The sequence below is a fragment of the Prinia subflava genome, chromosome 10 (genome assembly GCF_021018805.1).
Source record: "Prinia subflava isolate CZ2003 ecotype Zambia chromosome 10, Cam_Psub_1.2, whole genome shotgun sequence".
NCBI classification, from domain to species: Eukaryota; Metazoa; Chordata; class Aves; order Passeriformes; family Cisticolidae; genus Prinia; species Prinia subflava.
The window spans coordinates 13,195,462-13,217,846 of NC_086256.1; the positions used below are offsets into that span (position 1 = coordinate 13,195,462).

Here is a 22,385-nt window from a genome sequence, read left to right on the forward strand (position 1 = left end):
AAACCATTCAGCATGATGTATATCTCTAAAGATGGAAGGAATTACTCATTGTTGTTATTATGCATGATTCAAAATTGCACATTTTTTCAATCACCATCTATGCATTTTGTTTTCATTTTATTGAACAGTAGTATCAAATCAGTAGAAACTTGGTACTTGATACAGCTATCTCAACCAGTGGGGACAGTTAAGATAGCACTGAGCTCCAAATTTAAAAGTATAAAGCCTGAACTAAAATATTGTCCTGAACTCTTATTTTTGGACTTTGGCTAATTAGTATTAATTAACTTTGTTGTCCTATGTATTGAACTGCCCAAGTGTGAAGAGAGTTAGTACTGAATGTAGTCCTTAAAGTATGAACTAGCAAATTAAATGTAATTTCAAATTAATTAGCTTGCTTTCTTTTCCCATTACAGGTGCAACAACCGAACACAGTGTATAGTAGTTACTGGGTCAGATGTGTTTCCTGATCCTTGTCCTGGAACATACAAATATCTAGAAGTTCAGTATGAATGTGTTCCTTACAGTAAGTATAATCTTTTTATTCTTGCTCACTTCCTCTGGCCCTCACAATTGAAGCTGGAGTGCTGTTACATGGAAAAGAAGCATATGTTTATGGCCCATGGACCCATTATGCATGCAAAGCACTTGCAGGCTAGGGCCTCCAATTAGCTTCACAAAGTGTGGAAGGAAGCCATGGTGTGATGCTGGCCAAGTGTCTGTCTGTGTTCTTAAGTGTTTGGCTTTTAAGGCTACTGTTTTTCCAGAAAACAAACTCAAATTAGCTATTCAATAGGCCAGATAGAAATTTGTACTTTTGCCCGCAACCAGTTGCTGACAAATTGGCTTGGCTCACAGACTTGTAAAGCAGGAATTGACTTCAGTTTTAATCATGATCTACTTGAAAGGCTACCTGCTGCTGTGGTGACTTTGGGTGCACAGCAAAACCCAACACTGACATTCAGAGGCAAGTGACCCAGTTGGGGGACATTGTGAAAGGATTTTGTGCTTCTTTATAAATGAACACAGATTCAGAGTGAATAATTCATTAATAAGGTACTCACACTGTGGTCTTTAAAAGCAAAGGGGAAAAGAGTGAGAAAGAAGTGTTTGCTTTTAATTTAAAGACAAAATATCTGTTGTGCCTTGAATCAGCTACCAAAATAGAGTTTTTCACTGAAAACAAAGTGAATAGTAAAATCATGATGAGATAGAAAAGTGTGAAGTTATTGATGCTTCAGCAGTTTTGTACAATATTCTTTATAATGCCAAAGTTCAGTAGCTTCTTATTTCCTTGCAATAATTAATGCTTTTTTTATTGACGTGTATGCATGTTCATGAAAGTTCTGCAGATTCGACACTTTTAACTGGTTTTGCTTTCTTGTAAGGTCATTCTTTGCAGTGACTTCTCCCTCGTCCAGTAACTCAACAGAGAAATAGCTGTGCTTGCAATGGAATTTGAGCAGTGCACTGATCATTCCCTTGAGTTATTATTAGGTGTGAATTTCTTGATCTGCAGTAATCCTTAACCAAAGTTGTATTTTCTGTTGGTACAGGAAACAGGCCAAGTCTGAGATGCAAAAACGCTGTGGTGACAGTATATATTGAAAAAGGAAGGAAATGAGTTCTGGCATAAGCACAGCTATGTCAAAACTGTCCATACTGTTTTCTGCAAAATTTGGAATTCTGAAACTAAAATACTACTCCGTACTGCTTCACCACACTGAACTTTCACTGTTGTTAAAGGCCAAGCACAGATCATCTGTTTTTCCTTCATTTCTGCTGTGTCATTGTGAAATGGTTGCTTGCTGATTTTTTTCCCTGTACCGTTTGTAGGTTTGGAAGCCTACTGCAAACAGTGATCCCTAGTACCATTCCTCCTGTGTGTAGTACTGGTGGCTTGTTGTAACTGTTCTTCTTGTGCCACTTTTGAGGAGTGATGACTTACCCCAGCCTAACCAAAGTTTTGTTCCACAAAGACCACTTCTGCTTTAGCACTATTTTCATTCCCAAATTCTCAGAAAGAGGGCAGTGCATCTGATTCCAAAACCTGAGGTCAGTCACGTGACAAGAAGTTATGTTTCCAGTTCCAGTAGGCTAGCTCGTAGAGGAAAAAATGTAATGCAAATAATGTTCAAACATAATTTCTTGTGCTGTTTTAGGAAGAGAAGTGTGGATGTGTTCTACTGATTGGGTATTGCTATCTCCAGGAATCTTTTCTTTTCCAGTTTCAGAAGTATAGTGCCACAGCGCGGCCTACCCTGTACTCTAACTCGTAGTTACTTTAATTTTAAAGTGTTTATTTTTGCTTACTGTCAGTTGCATTGGCCTATCCTTTGAACTCTGTAATTCTGTGTCTATCATAATTCAGGATTCTGGATACCTTTCTGTTTTCAAAGTCTGTAAGTTTTGGAGTTTGTCAGCTGCAGCATGTACAGTGATGACACTGCCCAATTCCAGAACTGTAAGAGGCATCACCTGTCATTACCAGCAGTCATCAAAAAGATTGCCAGTTACTAAAATGAGTTTTGAAGGTTGATTTCAAATCACACTGTGCTTCAGTAGCCACTTGATCATTGACTCTCTTTCTTCCCTGTCCCACAAAGCCTATCCTGTTATTTTCCAAGTCTCTTTTTTTGAAGCCTGGTAAACTCCACTTATCAAGTCTAAAATTTATTTCCATATTTGTTCCAGAGCTCCTTATCTAAATTTACAGAATGACTGAAATCATTGCATTTGTAAATAGCAGCTGTCTAAGTGTAAGAGATTTCTTAGGGAAGTAGAATAAGCTTTTGTGGGCCCAGAAAGGGAGGAGTTTAGTGATGACAGCACTTTTAACCAAAGTTCATTTATTTAATGAATTTCATCTTCAGTTACTGCAAGACTGCAAAATTTGCAATATTCAGTGTGGTAGCTTTCAGTCCATGAGAGATTACAAACACCAATCATAATAGGTTTTGTGGTGAAAGGTGAGAGTTCTTACACACTGGAGTTGCTGTCACCCTTGTACAAAATGCAGTTTATGAGCTCCTCTGTGTCTTGCTGGCCTCCAGAAATACATAGCTGCTTTGCTTATTTGAAAGTACTTCATTTGCAAATTTAATTAAGTTTGAAAGTACCTAATAAATCCTTCCTTATTTTGCATTTCAAAGTGCAAACAAAAAAAAATTCCAACAAAACAACTTTTCAGATATTCAGTTGGATCTCCAACAAAAATTCCAGACAAATTTGATAGGCATTGCTTTGTCCTGAAATAGGAAGAATGTTACTTATTAAATTACAAAGAGGCTGAGAGTACTATACTTGACATTTCTCTCACTTATGCTGCACGATGTATGTTGGCACTTTGACTAACGGAAGTCTGCCCTTTTATAAAGAAGAACATCAAAAGTGCTATTTTGTATATCTTTGCATTTTTATTTTAAACCTATTTTGGACTCGGGAATTCAATAGAAAACATTTTAAAGTGTTTTATTCTCTCTCTCTGTGTATTGATTGGACTTTGCAGCATTTGTTTATTTCAATAAGCCCATCTGTCCCTGAAAAATGTGCAGCTGTACACCAGTGCATGCAGAGCAGGCATGGCAGTAATGATTTTAGTTATCCCTATCTTTTCCCCCCATCTCCTATTACTAATTCTAAGCAGGTACAGTATCAATATTGATCTCTGGCGAGAAATAAGCACATGCATAGAAATTCACAAACAGAATCATCTGAAAGTCATTAAAACTAATGGTGAAACCCAAGAATTCACCTCAGAATACATCTTCTGTTTACTCAGATAAATCCAGAATTACAAATTACAGAAAAACGAGTATTTTGCCTAAAGATGTATAACAGTACAAAGGCTAGGAAAACTACTGCTCATTTTGAAAATATTGACCCCCTCCGGTTCTCCTGTAAAGTTATGGAATTGTTTCCTGAAGAAACACTAGATCAGATCAACCAATATCACTCTCAAAATAATCGCACATAATTTTATTAAATGAAACTGAAAATCCAAAACTTTATATGAAACATATAAAAGCATTCTTCAGGATAATACTGTAATACTGAAAATGTAATAGCTGTGCAAATAGTTTTGATACACTTCCCTGGTATCAGCAGCTACTGTTACACAGATTGGTACATCTGTCATTTTCCAGGTCATTTTATGAAACCTAGGGAGCATACTTCAAAGGCCACAGAGTATATGAAATAGGTTTTATTGCAAATAATTATTGAAAAGCTATTTACTAGCTGGGCTTCAGCTATATATCTTTCTGTAACTTCCTTAAAACTTCCTGGGGGAAAAATTGCTACAGTAATATAACTTTCTTAATTGGGTTCGGTTTATGTCTTCCATGTATGGTGGCAGGATGGATGTTTGTTTTAAACACAATATGGCTGTCCTTGCATACTAGCTTGCTGTTTCGGGCTTAATCGATGATGCTGGAGAATATCTGAATGAGCTAATTGTTAATTTTTTCCTCTCTTTTCCTCTTGCTTACTGTGCTTTTGCTTCTTTTTTTCTAGATGTTTTTGCTTATTCCTTCTAGTCTGATTTTGCAGTTATAGACTAAGAAGTGGCAAAAGTTCTCAAGATTAACATTCAGGAAAACAAATAAAATAAAGCCTAAGGAGAGCCAAAGGGTGCAAGCTGCTTTCTTTACAAGAAAGAAAAGCAGGGAAATGTCTGGGGGAAGGATGGGGGAGGTTCAATACTCACATATGCAAACCTATACAATTAATATACTGAATTTTGTATTTCTAATTATCAATTAATATATGTATATGTGCAGTTGCACATATATGATAAATTATTATGTTGCTTAAAACCCAACTTGATTAGCATTATACTTTTAGAAGAAGAAGGGTGTATATAGCATGTATTAGTAAAGTAATTCATTATTTATTCAGGTTCACTAAGTGAAACTACATGCCAACATGTCTGTATTCCCTCCTTAATCTACTAAAATGATTGATCCGTGTTCATTTGTGTAACCGTAGAATCTCTCTCCTGCTAGGTTATCCTGTTGTCTGTTTCTCTTTATCCAATATAGTGCAGTTCTTATTCTCCCTATATTTAGCGTCTGTTACTAATTTAATCTTTTAGCCTAATAGTCAATTTATGTTAATCTTCTTTCTTTTTTCCTTGCACTTTTTTATTTTTCTTCCGATGCTTAAAATAGAAGTGGAGCAAAAAGGTAAATAACGTATACAGTCCAAACCCCAGCTCCTTGTTATGTGCCTTATGGATGTTAACCTCTTCCCTTCCCCTCCCCACAACACTCTTATATTATGATAATCAGCAGGATCTCATAAGTACACCTCATAAAGAAGTCGACTATTTGCAATAAAGTGACTTGGCTGCTTAAAGTAGGTGGCGGGGTATAGTGTCTGAAGTACTTGGGCTGGAGGGAAGACTCCCTTGCTTTTTTCTCTCCCTTTCTCTTTGTCTTTCTTTCCCTCTCTTTCTCTCACCCTTGGGTAAATTCTTGTTAATCAAGTGTCATCTTGCCTGGCTTCCAGAACCCTCTCCATAGCATGCCATGGTTACAGGGTTTCCTGGTCTGTTTCATTCATTGCTTTGGTTGTGTTTTGTTTTCTCTGCTCCTAATTGCTTTCTCTATATACCTGATGATTTGTTTTGTTCCTTTATTTTTAATCGAGGCACCTCCTTTTTCAGCCTCACCACTTCTTAAAGTTCTAAACAAGTCGATGCGATTTTTTTTGGACTGAAATGACCTAGCACACTGCTGCACACCAGTTAAAAGCTCTGGAGCGTTAATGTGTACTCACTAAAAGTCTGAAACGAAAATGCAAGAGTAGCTCTACATTTTCAGCTGTCTGTGTATGCCATTGAGCCTTGGTCTGTACTAGTGAAAACAGTTCCCATCCACTTTCCATACTGGTACAGCAAGAACATGGTAACTTTAAGAAAAGTGGATGATAAAGGGTGATAATTGCATTAATTATAACATAAGGTATAATCTAGTGCCAATTAAATTGATTTTTTTTTCTTCCTGACACAGTCATTATGATTTACCTACCTTTTTGTTTTTTTCTTTTTTCTTTTTTTTTTTTAAACTTTTATTGTGAGACGGTCTTAATTTGACATAATTCTTGTCTTACTTCTCTCTGTGACTGTTAGTTTTTGTTTGCCCGGGGACGTTGAAAGCAATTGTGGACTCACCGTATTTATATGAAGCTGAACAAAAAGCAGGTGCTTGGTGCAAGGACCCTCTGCAGGCTGCAGATAAAATATACTTCATGCCATGGACTCCGTACCGCACGGATACTTTGATAGAGTATGCCTCTTTGGAGGACTTCCAGAGCGGACGCCAGCAGACCACCTACAAACTCCCAAACAGAGTGGATGGCACTGGATTCGTAGTGTATGACGGCGCTGTCTTTTTCAACAAGGAAAGAACTCGGAACATTGTAAAATTTGACTTGAGGACTAGAATCAAGAGTGGAGAGGCCATAATCAATTATGCTAATTACCATGACACCTCTCCGTACCGGTGGGGAGGAAAGACTGATATTGACTTGGCGGTTGATGAAAACGGCTTGTGGGTGATTTATGCTACGGAGCAAAACAACGGGATGATAGTAATTAGCCAGCTGAACCCCTACACCCTGCGCTTCGAGGCCACCTGGGAAACGGCCTACGACAAGCGGGCGGCGTCCAACGCCTTCATGATTTGTGGGGTCCTGTACGTGGTGCGGTCGGTGTACCAGGACAACGAGAGCGAGACTGGCAGGAACGTCATCGACTACATCTACAACACCAGGCTGAGCAGAGGCGAGCACGTGGACATTCCTTTTCCCAACCAGTACCAGTACATCGCCGCAGTGGATTACAACCCCAGAGACAACCAGCTGTACGTGTGGAATAACAACTTCATTCTGCGATACTCCTTGGAGTTCGGCCCACCTGATCCTGCCCAAGGTAAGAATTTCTTGGTTTTTCTCATTTTTGATCTCTTTGTGTTTCCATTCAGAGAAGTAAGTTACGATATTTTTGGTCTTAGATTTAGCTCATGACAGAAAGGCGAGGAAGGGATTTTTGTCTGCACTGAGCTGAGGTGAGCAGCATTACAGCAGTGCAAGACAAATTTGCAGCACCTGTGAGGAGAAATAGAATTACTTTATTTGGTTTACAGGCTTGTTCTTTTCTTTTTATCTTTTTTTTTCTTTTTTTTTCTTTTTTTAAATACAAGTGTGTAGCTTTTCCGTGTTTGAGAATGAGCTGGGGAATTATTTACCTTGTACCATCAGTCAGTTTGACTCTGATAGCTAAACTGGGTTGGAGTTGCTTCATGCTGAGCCAGAAACCTGTTCCCATCCGCTCGGTGTTACCTGCCTTCTGAATTGATTACAGCATACACGCAGACCTTTTAACTTCTTGGCGCCAGCAGTGGAAAGCAATGTGTGCTGGGAGGTCCCAGAGGAGACATATGGGGTTAATGTGCAATACCAAGCATAAGTATTTTTCCACAGCCTTATTTTCACAGTTTCTAATGTCGGGTTAGACAAGATTGTCTGACATCTTTTTAGTGGATTTCTCAGTAAGCCCCTTACAATTGCATTCCAGCTCACTGGAAGTTAGTACTAGTTCCTAAAAGGAAAGATACTAACTGTCAAAGGGAAAAGAAAAATGGAGGTCTTTAGGTGTCAGAAATCTCTAAAAATGACAGGAACAGGCACAGCCACATATTAACATCTGCAGAGGGGAGTAAATACCAGGAGAAATGCTCTGTGGCAGAAGATGTATGCAGCAAAAGCTGCTTTAGCAATGAAAGTAATACTTCACTTCCCTCATCTAACTGTTCTGCATGTTTAGCAGCCGTTTTTTCTACTTCAAGAAGGTAGCAATAATGACTTCTTCACATGAGAAGTAGCTGTCCTGCTTCAGCGAAGCTGATTCATGCACAGCAGTGCAAACTGAAATACGCACACAATTATATCAGCACACATACAGCTTTTCCAGGTACAAAACTGCATATCAGAGAGCAGAACGGGGTGGTGTAGAACCAACGTGATCTCCAAAGCCAAGGGTGATCTGTCCAGTCTCCTGCAGGACGTCCCTGGCAATACCTGGCCAGGCTCAGGCAGGTTCCAGGTGTTTGGGGAACTGGCCAGCTTTGCTCTCTGTACATAGAACAAGCCCATTCCTCAGGGAGTCTTTGGGGCTGCTCTCAGCAGAGATATAAACCACCTATGTAATTAAAAAAAAATTAAAGCTTTCACTTCCATACATTTTCATGCATACTGCTTTTCATTCGGTTCAACTGAGACGAAGATGAGTTTTAAATTCTCCAAAGCTTTAAGAGGAGAAAATGGAGGTGCCGGCTCTAAGTAGCTTTTGCAGTTCAGGCAGCTGCTGTTAATGTGAAAAAAGCTAATCTTTAAGTCATTGCATAGAAAGAAAAGTGTAAAGGAAAAGCAGGGGCAGAAGAGGCTTTGTGGAATCCTTCACTTTAGTAAACCTCCAAAGGTCTCCAGTAAGACATTTCATCATGTTTGTGTTATGAGAGAGTCTTCAAGATCTTAAGTTATAGTTTATGTGCTGGCCACATCCCCTCTGCTATCAAAACCAGGTTTGTGCATCTACCAGCACCCTTTTCTCTTCCTGGGTTCCTTGCTGGCATGCAAGGGTGGAGCAGAAATAGTTTATTCCAATCAGACCTAGGCAAGAATGTGTCCAGGGCACACTGCAGGGTGCTTGCCTCTCCTCTGAGCTATTTGCCCATTCACCCATGAAAACACAAAAGGAATATTTGAGTAAGTTATGAGTTTGGGTTTTAAATGCATCAGTAAATATCTTTTGATTCTGGTCTTTTTAAAATATAGAAACCAAATGACACTCATTTTATTTGAGTATGTGATGCAAATATTCACACACAGTATTTTTCCTTACATAAACCCAATACCCAATATTTTACTTTTATATGGGTATGTACATTGCAGATCTAAGAATATGTTTCAGGTCATTTCCTCTTTTGCCTAAGCCAATTGCCTGTAGTTAGAAACTACTAAATGAAAGGAAAAATTATCTAACATAACTGTCCTTGAGATGTACTGCTATAAAAGCAAGGAGAAATTCTTTACAGTATCTACTTCTATATTTATTTCTATTACATTTCAGTTCCTCTTTGTTTCAGCATAAATTCTGTATAAATTGCAGCTCAGTTCTTCAGCTATTATATAAAGGATCTATATGTGTAATACATACTTGGATTTTTTATCTCATATGGGATTAGATCAGCTTTTAAGCACGTTTGATGAAGGGCATTTTTGTGCTTCTTTTATTCTAATTTGGTTTAGGTTTTTTTGTGATCAACTCAGATTTCTTAATCATCTATTCAACAACATAGAAGTTATGATAACATTCTGTAAGTCACCTAACACTGGAACTTTATTTTAGTGTCCTTTGCCACAGTACTTTAATATCAAGTATTTAATGGTGTCACAAGGTCAGTGTCTCAAAATTGGAAGTCACGGCCCTTTCTTCTCAAATGGTTAACTTGGGACCATTGTGGAAAACTCAGTAATGTGTTCCCTCCGTTGCCAAGTGAGAAATAATGATAGATAAGACACACACTGATTTTTTGTGGGTTTTCCCTATATATCTGTCTTGGTTATTAGTTTTTGTCTACACCTCAATCTCCAGCTACTACGTGCTTCAAAAACACCAGTCTTTCTTCCTGCATGAAAGATGAATTTGTCATACCTGACTTGCACTTTACCTTCAAATTTGCTCCCAGGGCCAAAACTTGGGTTCATCCATGTCCTGAAACTCCTGGCTTTGTTTTCTCTGTTGTCTCCTTCATTTTTAAATCTCCCTGTTGAAACCTCTGAAATACCACTGTAATTAACCTAAAGTTGACCTTGCTCTTGCTGCAAACCTACACCATTTTCTGTTCTTGCAACTTTCCCTGTATCTCTGTTTTCTTAGTCTTCAGGAGAAACTCCTCAGATTTCTAAAACTGTAGATGCTGGAGAGAGACTATTGCTTTAGTACTCAGACAGTGGGGTCTGCTGCCCGCAGAACTCCTCCCTTAACCTCATTCTTTTTATGTTATTTTTCCCCTTGCTTCTCTTGGAAATTATAGTACACAGACGTATCATAGAATGATGGAAAGATCATTAAGTCCAACTATAAAGCTCACCCTGCCGAGTCCACCACTGAACCGTGGCCCTGAGCTCCACGCCTGCGCGTCTGATGCTCAGCAAATGCCCCAACTGCATGTGCAAGGGGTCCTCCTGTTCCTGCAGTGCTTGTGGCTGCCAGGACAGTGCATTTGCAAGGTGTCTGCCAAGACAATGCTGCGTGTAAAACATTCAGCCTGCAGCTGCTGCAGACATAGAAATGCTTTTCAGAGCTACCGCTGTCAAGTACCGCTCAGATGTTGCCAGAAGAGCATATTTTCTAAGATTAAGTGTAAAAACCACTTAAAAATCAGACCCCTAATTTAAAAATGAAATAAAATACATCAGGCCTTGCAAAAAGCCCCTGAAAATTTTGAGACAAACCAGAGTTTTTATATCCTTGGTGAATTTAGTGGATATATCCAGTTACATTCTTTCTACAGGAGGTACCAAGGGTCCAAGTGAATCCTTGCTGAAACAGGAATTTTTAAAGGAATTTTAAGTTAAAAGACCAGGAAGAATGAGGGAATTTTTCCTCTAAAAAGTGAATATGAGCATTACATTGTAAGGTTTCCTTGGTAACAAGAAGAAGATAAATCCTTTTGTTCTGTGTTAGTGCATTAGGGAGAGGTTTCATTTACACTCATCCCAATTTGTGCTAACTGTTCAAACCGAAGTTGTCTCCCCTTTTGTGCCGTGATACCCATCATTAACTATTATTGGATCACTGCAGGAAGAGATGGATGTTGTGAGTGTGGACAGAACAGAAACTCAGAGAACAGCATCACCAAGGGCTTGAAGTAATAGGAAACCAGTGCAACACCAAGAATCTACAAGAGGGTCATGCAGCAAATTAAGTAAATTGGGTATATCCAATCTGATAGACTACAGATGAATGAAAGAGTGGTGGTACATGTAAAGACAATATAGTGGGGACCAGATAGCATATTTCTTAACCACGGGTATTTTACTAATTTTTTTTTGTCGCGTGTTATCGTTTTAAGGTATAAATTTATAAATGGCTGTGTAAACATTTCACTTTCAATTGAATGGGATTTGGCAGGGTCAATAGAGTACTGGCTAACATAATAGCTGGAGTCACCTGTAGGTAATCAGGTGACTCTCAGTACCTTCCCTGCTATTCACTGAGGCACAAAAACAGGTACAGCGCAGTAACAAGCAGAAGGCAGGAAAATTGTGATTTGCACAGGTTTCTGATCTCTGTTGCTTTACATGGCAGCTCTGTGTGTGACACCTTTTGAGAATAAAGGTGGGCACATAGATTTTTCATGTGTCCTAATAAATTGAAATACCTCACCTATAAGAATATACTTTTAACTGAAATATCCATGCAGCTGATTTTCTCAAATGACCTGGATGCCAGAGGGGAAAATGAAGCCATTTTCAGAAGTGACACGTCATTTGGGTATTACAATCAACACAATTGTAAATCTAAGGTTGGAGTTGTATTTTGGGTGGGAATATTTTTGATTTGGCTTGATTTAGTGTGGGGTTTTTTTTTTTCCAAACTTATTTTATGCCTGACTAGAATAGAAACCTGTTGGCAAGCAATACTAGATAGCTTGTGTGTCTTCTCTAAATCTGCTCTTCACTGTCAGTTGGGGAAAAAAAGTTACTATTCCCCTGCTGTCCTACAGCAATTGTGTTAAGTTTTTTATAGACATCACACTGCTAAACAGGTGTTGAGTTTTACTCCAGTGGTGTCTTCATTTTTAGTAACAGATAAGATACATAACCGTTTAAATCAACTGTTAGGAACTACATGAAACAAATGTAAATTAATTATACCTTAATTTGAGTATTTGGATTTACTTTTTATTGCTCTTTTCTCTTATTTTCTTAATTTTAATGACTGTCTTCAGCTGACAATAAGAAGAACCTGTTCTTAATGAAAAAAAGGGGCAGAAGAGGTTTCGGTTTTCTCCTCAGCATATGAAGCCTAGTCAAAAAGTCAAAATAGAATCTCGTCTTGTAAAAGTGGCTTTTTTGGAGCTGGACAAAACTACGTATCTTCACTGCTGCTGCTTAGAACAATAGGTTAACAACCTTGACATGGAGTTTGTTCTCCTGGGTTGCTGCCTGATGGCAGCATCACTGCCATTATCTTGTATTGGCAAAGTGCTGTGCAGGGCAGAGCCCGCAGGTGCCACCGCCCTCAGTCTCAGCAGGAGCCACTTGGGGTGGTGGCAGCTGTCATGTGTCTTCTTGCAGCTCAGGAGAATGGCCAGGCAGATTAAGTGCCCACAGGTCGTTAAAGACAAAATGACATGCCTTCTAAATGCTACATACGTTCCTTGAAGTGATGTGTTCAGTTGTTTCTTATTTTTCACCCACCTTCTTTCCCAGACTTCCAGCACTGTCTGAAGTTTCCTGGTGCATTCTTAAATATGCTGACTTCTTTTTTAAAATTAGATTAAAGAGAAAAGCTCTTAGAAGTTATTTGCAAATTTTTTTCAGGTTTTTTTGAGAGAGATGGTTTAAAGTTTTTCTCTTACAATGTGAGATTACTAATATATTTCAAAGTATGTAATGCTAGCATGCTACTACTATGTAGTGCTACCATTTCTAAGTATGCAGTACTACCATGCAGGTAATTTTTGAATCTTGGATGATAGGCTTCAAAATCGATTTTAATGGAAAGCATGAAAGTTTTACTAACTAAAGTTGTGTAATGACAGCAGAATTATTTTAGCTCAGGGTACAACACCAACTATGTTCTGAAAATTGTTACCTCACAGCTGAACTTTGAAGTGTTTTATGGATTCTGATACTGATATTTTGCTCCTGAGAAAAAACTGTCCTAAACATTACAGGGTTTGAGTAGTAATTGCAATAATGCTAATACACATTTTGATGTTCAAATATGTATTAATTAGCAGAGTGTATTAGGAGATGGATCCTAATAATTGGTTCATCCCCTGCATCATTCTCCATCCCCACGAGCCCCCTGTTCCCGAGGACCTGATGCAGCAGGCCTGGCCTGACACTTGTGCAAGTGATTGCAAAAGCTTTTGACAAATGTTAATTGGGGAAGCACTAGAAGGCTGGATGCATTGTAATCAAAAGCAAATTAGAGCAGCTTCACAAGATGTCAGGCAAGCACTTGCAGAGCAGATCTGAGGGTTTCAGTGGTAGCTGGCTACACCACAAGTTAGCACAATGCCACAGGCTGTGTTCAAGCACAAGAATGAGACTGAAGAGGAGACAGGCTCTGCAGAAGTTTGTGAGCAGGACAGGGATGATAAGCACATCTTTGCTTTTAGTCTTGAAAAACAGATTATTATGCTCAAAACGTCCCTCTAAATTCTTGTGAAAATAAAACAATGAAAATAATAACCTAAACCTATAAGTGAAAGATAATTGAGAAAGGGTTTTGAGAAAACTATTTGCCAAACTGCTGAAATTTAATATTACGCAAAACACTAACTTACAAAACAACTGCTGAAAAAAGTGAGACTGCTTTTCTTTCTGTTTTATTTATGATTCAATTTAGAGAAGCTGCGTTGTCCAGTAAGTCAGAGTTCAACGGCCTAGCAGAACAAGAAAAAAAGAGAAAGAAAAAAGCCAAAAATATTTTTCATGAGCTAATTTCTTCTCAGCACAAACATCTGTACTTTTCTGTGCCTGTGAAGCATTTTGAACACTAATGAATATTTGGAAATAATGATAACTGTTGCAGTTGCTTTGCTCACTTGCATTGTTTCTCAATATACACGTGAAGGTGTTGCACAGCCATTCCAGACTCCACTAGCACTAACTTATATTATCTCTCCAAAACCTGAAAACCCTGGCATGGCCTGGGCTGTACCTCAGCAGCTCCAGCCGTGAGTTCCTGCCATGGGTCAGTGACAGGAGCAGCAGCACATCCTGAGCAGGAGGGATTTGGCCTAAACCTATCCTGGTGTTTCATAAAAGATGAAAACTGGGGCCTTGCCACTGGCTTGTATGAATTGTTTCTTCATACCTGCTTTATGAAAAAAGGATGTTAAGGCCCCAAATGTTCAAAGAGGAGAAGGCCATGTACCTGCTGGGTGCTGCCTCTGTCTGGAGCTAATCGGGCATGCAGCTCTCTCAAGCAGAATGGCTGCTGGGTAGGAAGATGTTATCATAATTATAGCCCTGGAAAGTGTGTCCTGGGTGACTTGAAGTTTTGGGGTCTGTTTTTCAAAAAGGGCTCGTTAGTTCCGGCCCGCTGCCTTTGTTGTTAAAGCTGGACTGCATTGTTCACGGCACACCGATTCAACAGATTCTATCTGTTGAGTTGTCCCTGCTGCAAATGTGATTAAGTAATCTTTAATTGCTTTGAGCGTGTTTGTTATGTACTGATAACTCACTAGTATGCCTTTTAGCTTTTAGGAATGTAACTATCAATTTTTATTACAGAAGAGATTATTTGGAGAATGTGTTGAAACGTCATAACAGTATGAGCCAGGAGTAAAAAAAAAAAACCCCAAAAAAAGTCAAGGTTATATCTTAATCACCCAGAATAGCAATAAGAGTAATATTAGGATAAAGGAAAGGAGACACCAGAGAATCCTTGAAAGCTACATAAATAACTTTTAAATAACTTCTTTTATATATAATTCTGAAGTAATTTACTTTATTATTACTCTGATTTTTCCCTGTGCAGTGCCTACCACAGCAGTGACAATAACTTCTTCAGCAGAGCTTTATAAAACCACAGTGTCAACCACCAGCACCACGTCACAGAGAGGTCCCATAAGCACAACATCAGCTGGAGGAACGAAGGAAGGAAGCAGAGGACCCAAACCACCGCCACCCATTTCCACAACCAGAATTCCTCCCGTGACAAGTTTTTTCCCTTTGCCAGAGAGATTCTGTGAACCGACTGAGGCCAGGGGGATTAGCTGGCCTCAAACACAAAGAGGAATGATGGTTGAACGCCCTTGCCCCAAAGGAACACGAGGTATTACCTTTAAAATATATATCTTGATTTCAAGCAGACATTTCAAAAGCAATGTGCAGCTCTCTCATGATGAATATTTTTTTAATCTCAGGCTGTCTATCACATGATTTTTTTGTTACCCAGAGAGTGCAGTATGGCAATGGTCAAGTTATGATCTGCAGACGTCATTTGAGAGTAGCCACAGAATTACCTTGTGCTTGCACATTTGTGAATCCAGGTCAGATTTTAGGGCATTGCTTGAGGACTGTTGTGAAATATGCTTACAGCTGCCTTTCTCATTATGAACTCCCCTCTGGATGAGCTCCAGGAAAAATCAAGGGCTTTTTGTTTGTTTGCAGAAAACGTCTGGTACTTTTCACTGACTTTTTTTATTGCTCTTTGTAATTTACATTATTTCCTTACGTTTTTGTCTATTATTGTCAAGTACTACCATTAGCAGCATTCAGACTTGAATGTTGTTTAGGAGCACAGTGTAGCCAATTTCCTGAATGCATGCAGAAAAATGGTTTCCATTTCACTGTAGTTTTCTACATCTGTTGTAGGAACTGCCTCATATCTCTGCGTGGTCTTAACGGGAATGTGGAACCCCAAAGGCCCTGATCTTAGCAACTGTACCTCACACTGGGTAAATCAGCTGGCTCAGAAGGTTGGTTGAAACCTTTTAATCTGGCGTACACTGGTGATTAAGGATTTTAACTCTGAGCATTAATATTTCAGTTTGTTGAAGCTGTCTTTATTACTTTGTGTTCATTAAAAGTAGAAGGAATTACGTGTACTCCATGTGCATAGTACTGGCCAACAGTTAGGCTCTTATGTGTGTTTTAGTATGCCCTCTCTAAATTCTTACGTTGAATTTGTGATCACATATTCTCATCACTATTTAAAACAAAGTAGCTTTGCTTGTTTTCAAAATCCAAAAGCAATATTTGCATTAAAAAATCAAATACTATGCAACACACAGCAAAACCTGTGGTATACAGCAAGGTTTTTTTTGTTCAGTAAAAATTGCACTGTAATAAATAGATTTTTGCCTGAGTGCATTGATAAGAGTATGATTAGACCACAGAACCACTTTCTGTGTTTTCTGTCCCTACTGAGATTTACAAAGTTTATGAAAACTGGATAATTTGTTGTCAGTACAAAGCTTCTTGACTTTCAAATGCCTCAAGCACTGGTATGAACAAACAGATTTCTTACTGTCTGATAATGGCAGTAAAATAAAAATGAGCATGAATAGAAGATCGAGCCCAAAAGTCCCACTCAGATTTCTGGTTTTGATGGCTGTTAAGAACTGCTTTTGTGTGTCACGGATCTAAGAACCTTTAATCTTCTGAGATAAAGGGAGCATTATTGGTCTCAATTAGTTACAGATTTCAATGTATGTGCAAATGGTTATTTCACCACAACAAAGGTACACAGGGAATTGGAATTAGGAGCCGCAAGCAGAACAAGGGACCCTGCTGAGATAATATAAACTGTCATTTCAGATCAGAAGTGGAGAAAATGCTGCTAGTCTGGCCAATGAACTGGCTAAGCACACCAAAGGACCGGTCTTTGCTGGTGATGTTAGCTCGTCCGTGAGGCTGATGGAGCAGCTCGTGGACATTTTGGATGCTCAGCTTCAGGAGCTACGGCCCAGTGAAAAAGACTCTGCTGGAAGGAGTTATAACAAGGTACACACCTCCCATCACCTCCTCCTGCTGGGATAACAATTGCTCTTGGGTTTGGTATTTTTTTCCCTTTCAGAAATATTAATCTATACTTTGTTCCTGCATGTGTATAGTTCTGGAATAAGCGTATGAGAAAAAACAGCAGTAAATACACAGCAGAAAGTTGTAATTACCTTCTTTGGGGAATAAGATATAATTCACAATAGCTGACTGGCCCTAAAATACATAGCTGTGTCCCATATTAAAATCTGGAATGCATTATAACTAGTGTGAGGGAAATGAGTATTAGCTCTCAGAAATTCTGTAACAAATCAGCATGTTTATTCAGTGATCCTTTTAACCCTGAACATATAATAAAATCAGTGGAATTCTGCATAGGTGCAGGGTTTTATTTTAATCCAACTTCCTGCAGAATAATAACACTTTCTTAGGCTTCTAAAGACACCAATGATTTATAATTGATCTTTATAAAAATGCCTTACTACGCATATCTAAAACGTGAATTAATGTTTTCTCTGGAAACATGTCCCAAGAAACATTTCAGAGAAAATGTGTCTTTGTGGTTTAAATACAAATTACAGTGTTATTACCTTTCCCCTTTTTCTCAGAGGAAATGCTGTATTTCTCAGCCTCTTCCTTGTGTGAGCCTAGTCAGCAAGCCACAAATGAAATATTTTTTCATCCTCCTTTAGGGAGAGAGCAGTGCACTTCTTTGTTATTTTGGCAATAGTTTTGTTTACAGTCCCTAGATGCCCTTAAAATAGTTTTCCCAGAGACAGATCAAGTGCCCACACATGGATTTTTTCCTTTGACCTTTTCATATAAATCCCACCATTTGGGCAAAAGATACCTAGACACCTGAGTAAAGGTTGCTGTGCTGCTTTTGGCTGGGGTAGAGTTAATTTTCTTCACAATGCCTAGTGTGGGGCTATGTTTTGGATTTCTACTGAAATATGTCTTTCATATCTTTGATAATACAAAGATGTTTTTGTTAATGCTGAGCAGTACTTTCACAGCATTTTCTTCTTTTTATTCTGCTGCACTGACAAGGAATTTGGGATTGCATGGGATTTTGGAAGGGGACACAGCTGGGACCTCTGAGCCCAGCTGACAAAAGGAGTATTCCAGACAATGTGACATCATATTCAGCATATAAAGCTAGTGGGAATTAGGAAGAAGTGGAGGACTTGTTATGGTGTTTGTCTTCCCAAGTAACCATTACATGTGATGGAGCTTGGCTTTTCTGGGAATGGCTGAACACCTGCCTACCCTTGGGAAGCAGTGAATTAATTCCCTGGTTTATTTTCATGGACGGCTTTTGTTTTACCTATTGAACTGTATTTAACTCAGCTCATGGATTTTCTCAGTTTTACCCTTGTGATTCTTTCCCCAATCCTGCTGGTGAGCAAACGTGCAAGTGGCTGTGTGGTACTTGGTTGCCAGCTGGGCTTAAACCACTGTTGGGAAAAAACATTTCCTGTGTGACGGTCTTCTGTAGTCATCGTGGACAGAAGCTAGATTAATGTCCAGCCTATCATTCAAAATCAGGATTTGAAGCACCAGAGTATTTTTTTTCTCTTTCTGAAATTTTCCAGAATCTTTCTAACTTCTGATTTTCTTTTTCCTTATTAAAAAGCTCCAAAAACGAGAGAAGACGTGCAGGGCTTACCTTAAGGTATATCTCCTGTGCTGTCACCCTGCTTTCTCCCTGCTTCAGCAACCTGCCACGCTTTATCATCTTGCTGCATGATCCTATGTATTTCAGTCTTTGATAAATGTGTATTGTGCCCCATATCAACTTTACAAATGTTGGCTTTGCACAGGTATAACACTCAGAAAAAAAATAAGATCAAAGTTCATACCTCTTGTACCTTAACTTGTTCAAAACTAACAGAGCAGAAGGGATTATTATCTGAATTGGAAGTAACATCTCTCTTGTAATAAATTTTTGGGTAGAGGGAAAAAGTTTTCAACTCAAATTAGTTCACTTTGGTAGAATTTGATATCAAAGACTGTTTAGATTTAATTTGCTTGCGAGAAAAATGTACATTGTACAGCTTGCTTTGTGTCTGTTCTTATGACTAGCAAAATCATTCTTTCTTACAGTTTTAAGAATTGTTACAATTCAGTGACTTGAGGATACGATGCAAAGACAAACATTTCTCTAATTTTATTAGTAAAATGCCTGCCACGTGTCCCATTAACCAGGCTATATAGAAGGCATGTAACACGTTGCTACCTGATCTCCAGTTCCTTTCCTCAGCTGCAGAATGGTTGCCTGTAGTGGCCAGCTCCTTTTCTGTAGTACAGTGCCAGTAATGCCACCTCACCCCTAAGGGGAGAAAAAAGTCCTAGAACAGACATGTCTGGCTCTGAAAGATTTTATTGCACATTGTTTCAACACTTCTAAGATAATGTACTTGTACCCTCTGAGAGGAAATGTAAGAATTATTTTTGGAAAGAATTTTAAAATACTTTACAACATAATAAAAAAATTCACACTCTTTCTGAACAGAGATTTCTCTGTACAGGGCACTTCTGTCTTTTATCCTAAAGCCCTGAAATTGGATGGGAGTTGTCCAGTTGTACAGAAATTTGACAAAAGAGACAAAGATCTGGAGAAAAATTCACTTCTCAAGGAATACTAATTGTAATAGGCTTTTATTAGAAAATATTTCTTAATAGTAAAGGGTAATCCAGCAGATGTGGTTTGGGTAGAGTGGGTTTTTCTGCTTCCTTTTCATTATTAAACAGGACTGTGAGAAGAGCAGTAACAGGGCTGCTCTGACAGCTGTGTCACAGGGGCTGTGGGGTTTTCCTACCCGTTTGCCTCTGTCTAAGAGGAAAAGCACTTCAGAAATATTACTGGGTGGGCAGGTGATGGATTTCCACAAGGAAAATGCAGAGTTAGGTTATCCCATCATAAATGAAAAGTGTATTGTATCAATGAATGCATACTGTCAGTGCTATATGGCCATACATGAGGAACCAGAGCAGAACCTTAATTTCCAACTGGTGTCATTTTCTGTAGGTCTCAAATGGGCTTCTCTGCTGAGATAAGACTAATAAACCTCTAGAAATTACAAATCAAAAGCTGACTTACACTATGCAAATGAAGCAAATTCCCACTTTGTGACAGAGAATTCATTTGTACCTCAGATTAGAGGCTCCAATCTGTATTTCTTAGTGACTAATGAATCTGGCCTCTGCAGACCAATTTCTGTTCCACTCTAGTTCATGGCTGCAGCGGTATCAGTGCAAGCATTTTGACTATTCTGTCTCCCATTAGAGAAAGGAAAAAGGCTTTAATGCCACTTCGAAGTATCTTCCACCTGCCAGGAAGGTCGTGGTGGCTCAGTGCAGACAGAAAGAGGATATTAAAATGGATTAGGCTAATTAATCTTGCTCTGACAATAGCCTTGACCAAGTTTTCCCATTCGTTTGTTTGCACAGTATAGTACTCCAGACTGACATCTTTCTGTTTGTGTAATGTGTTCTGTTTCCATTTCCAATGCTTTTAAATTGATCAAACAAATTATATATATGCTTAATGACACATTAGGAATAGGTAAATGGGACAGAGTAAACAGGGTTAGAGCAGTGCCTGGTGTACTCAATGCACAGCAACAATATGCATTAATGTAAAAGCCTGCCTTCAATTGATTACCTGATTACTCTGATTGGATTGTTTTGTAAAATAATGCAATCATGTCACTGAATTATTCTTCTTCCTTATTTATTATTACCTTATATGCAGCTCAGTGAACCTTAAAGCACGATGATAGAGTTGTTACAAGTAAAACTTTTTAAAACAGCAGCTTTTATTCGGCTTTACAGTTTTGCCATCACTGATAACAGGAACGGTCAGTGGACATCTTGTTTGCTCTATTGATTTCCTTTTCTAACTGACCTCTGTGCAGGAATGGGAGTTGGTAATCCTTCTAAGTATCTGTGAACAGGTACAGGAACAGGAGGGGAGTGAGAGTGGCCAGAGCTAATTTACATCCACTGAGACAGCTTCACTTCATGCCTCGTGTAGTAAAGAAGTTTTGTTTGTCACAGACAAGTAGTTTGTAGTGCTGGCTGCACCAGTGGGGCTCAGTTTCCAAAGGAGTATTATTGTCAATTTAGCCTAAACTGCAGAGTGCTAATTTTGGCGTTAGTATTTTTAAATAGAAGTTATACGTTTTGACATTAAGATGAAAGCTTCAGGCAAGACTTCTGGCATTTATTTTTAGTTTTTTCAGCACATTAATAATACCACGCTTATATCTGATACAAAACAAGTCAAATTTGCATGTTTATTGCTTAGAGACCACACAATGCTAGTGGCTAGCTTCGCTTCTATTCATGCTAATCCAACAGGCGGATGGAAAATATTTTAATGTTGAAAATAGTGTTCTTGTGCCATTAAATCACAGTAAATCATTCTGACAGTTAAGTATTATAATTGTCGCTATATAACATTGGGAATTTTCCCCAGCTGCCTGGGGCTTCAGACCTAATGATAGTTTTCTAATGAATGCAGGCAGTTGTGGATACAGTGGACAACTTGCTCAGGCCTGAAGCTCTGGAGTCCTGGAAGGACATGAATTCTTCAGAACAAGCCCATGCAGCCACGATGTTGCTTGATACATTGGAAGAAGGGGCTTTTGTCTTGGCTGATAATCTTGTAGAACCAAGCAGAGTCTCAATGCCCACAGAAAATATTGGTAAGTAAACTTCTTTTCAAGCATAAGTTAAAGTGCTGTGGATTGCTTTACACAAAAGGAGGAAATGTACTCCAGATAGTGACACACTTTCTGAAGGCTGAGCTGTGCAACCTTTGAGGGAAAGATGAGTGCTCGAAAGCAGGGAAAACACACTTTTCTTGTTTGGTTCTTTGAAATTAGCCTTCTTCTTTAGTGTCATTAGTACATTATAAAATGGAAAGTAGTTGATGTTATAAAGTTGATTTATCACAGAAAAATCATTAGCAGAATGTGTTGATATGAAGAGTGCTTAAAAGGCAGAGTATGGATTTTTTCGAGATAACTGCTTTCTGTAAGCTGCAGAAAATACTTTTCTGTTAAATATAAACCGTTCCTAATGAATTTAAATTACTTTTTTTGCAATATACTGTGCCAGTTAAGTATTTTAGGCACTCAGCATAGGCCAAATGTTTATATTAAACATGACTGCCTTCAGGTAAAAATGTGTTCAGTGAACTACATCTCCCATAATGCAGAATAGCTATGCTCCAGAGACTGCAAAATAGCTGGAGATAGTTGGAGTGTAATTTAGAATTTAGGTGGTGACAGAGAAATGAAGGGGCTTGGTATGAGAGATGTGCAAATATTGTTGCGCAGGATGTGTTAAAGCAAAAATCATTGCTATGCATAAAATTAAAATTCCTTTTTACAGAGATTAATGTAGTCTCAGTGAGGTACAAGGAACCTGAAAGTCTGCTAATATGCAGAGTACCAAGACAGAGACTTGGAACAGACTGCAGAAATGAGATTTTTCAGTGTCTGCATATTTGTAGCCGTAGAAGATGATTCTGCCTCGTTTTTAATTGAGTGGGAAGATACTGGGAAAGGGGAAAAGTCTCACAGTCTGTTATCAAAGGAAATGCACCAGTTGTTTTGAAG

The 22,385-nt window shown here is 38.7% G+C and overlaps 1 protein-coding gene across 12 annotated transcripts in view; it reads left to right on the top strand.

The window, feature by feature from the left end:
* Positions 1–22,385, top strand: part of ADGRL2 (adhesion G protein-coupled receptor L2) — a 174,819-nt gene that overhangs the window by 123,697 nt on the left and 28,737 nt on the right. For 9 of the 12 annotated variants that reach the window (XM_063407360.1, XM_063407359.1, XM_063407358.1 and 6 more), the window contains 7 exons: positions 417–526; positions 6,134–6,934; positions 14,789–15,085; positions 15,628–15,731; positions 16,573–16,758; positions 18,392–18,430; positions 21,284–21,467. In XM_063407360.1, the coding sequence (XP_063263430.1) occupies positions 417–526; positions 6,134–6,934; positions 14,789–15,085; positions 15,628–15,731; positions 16,573–16,758; positions 18,392–18,430; positions 21,284–21,467 (1,721 nt within the window). The remainder of the gene's footprint in view (positions 1–416; positions 527–6,133; positions 6,935–14,788; positions 15,086–15,627; positions 15,732–16,572; positions 16,759–18,391; positions 18,431–21,283; positions 21,468–22,385) is intronic. The other 3 variants (XM_063407362.1, XM_063407366.1, XM_063407370.1) reach the window with 1 other exon arrangement.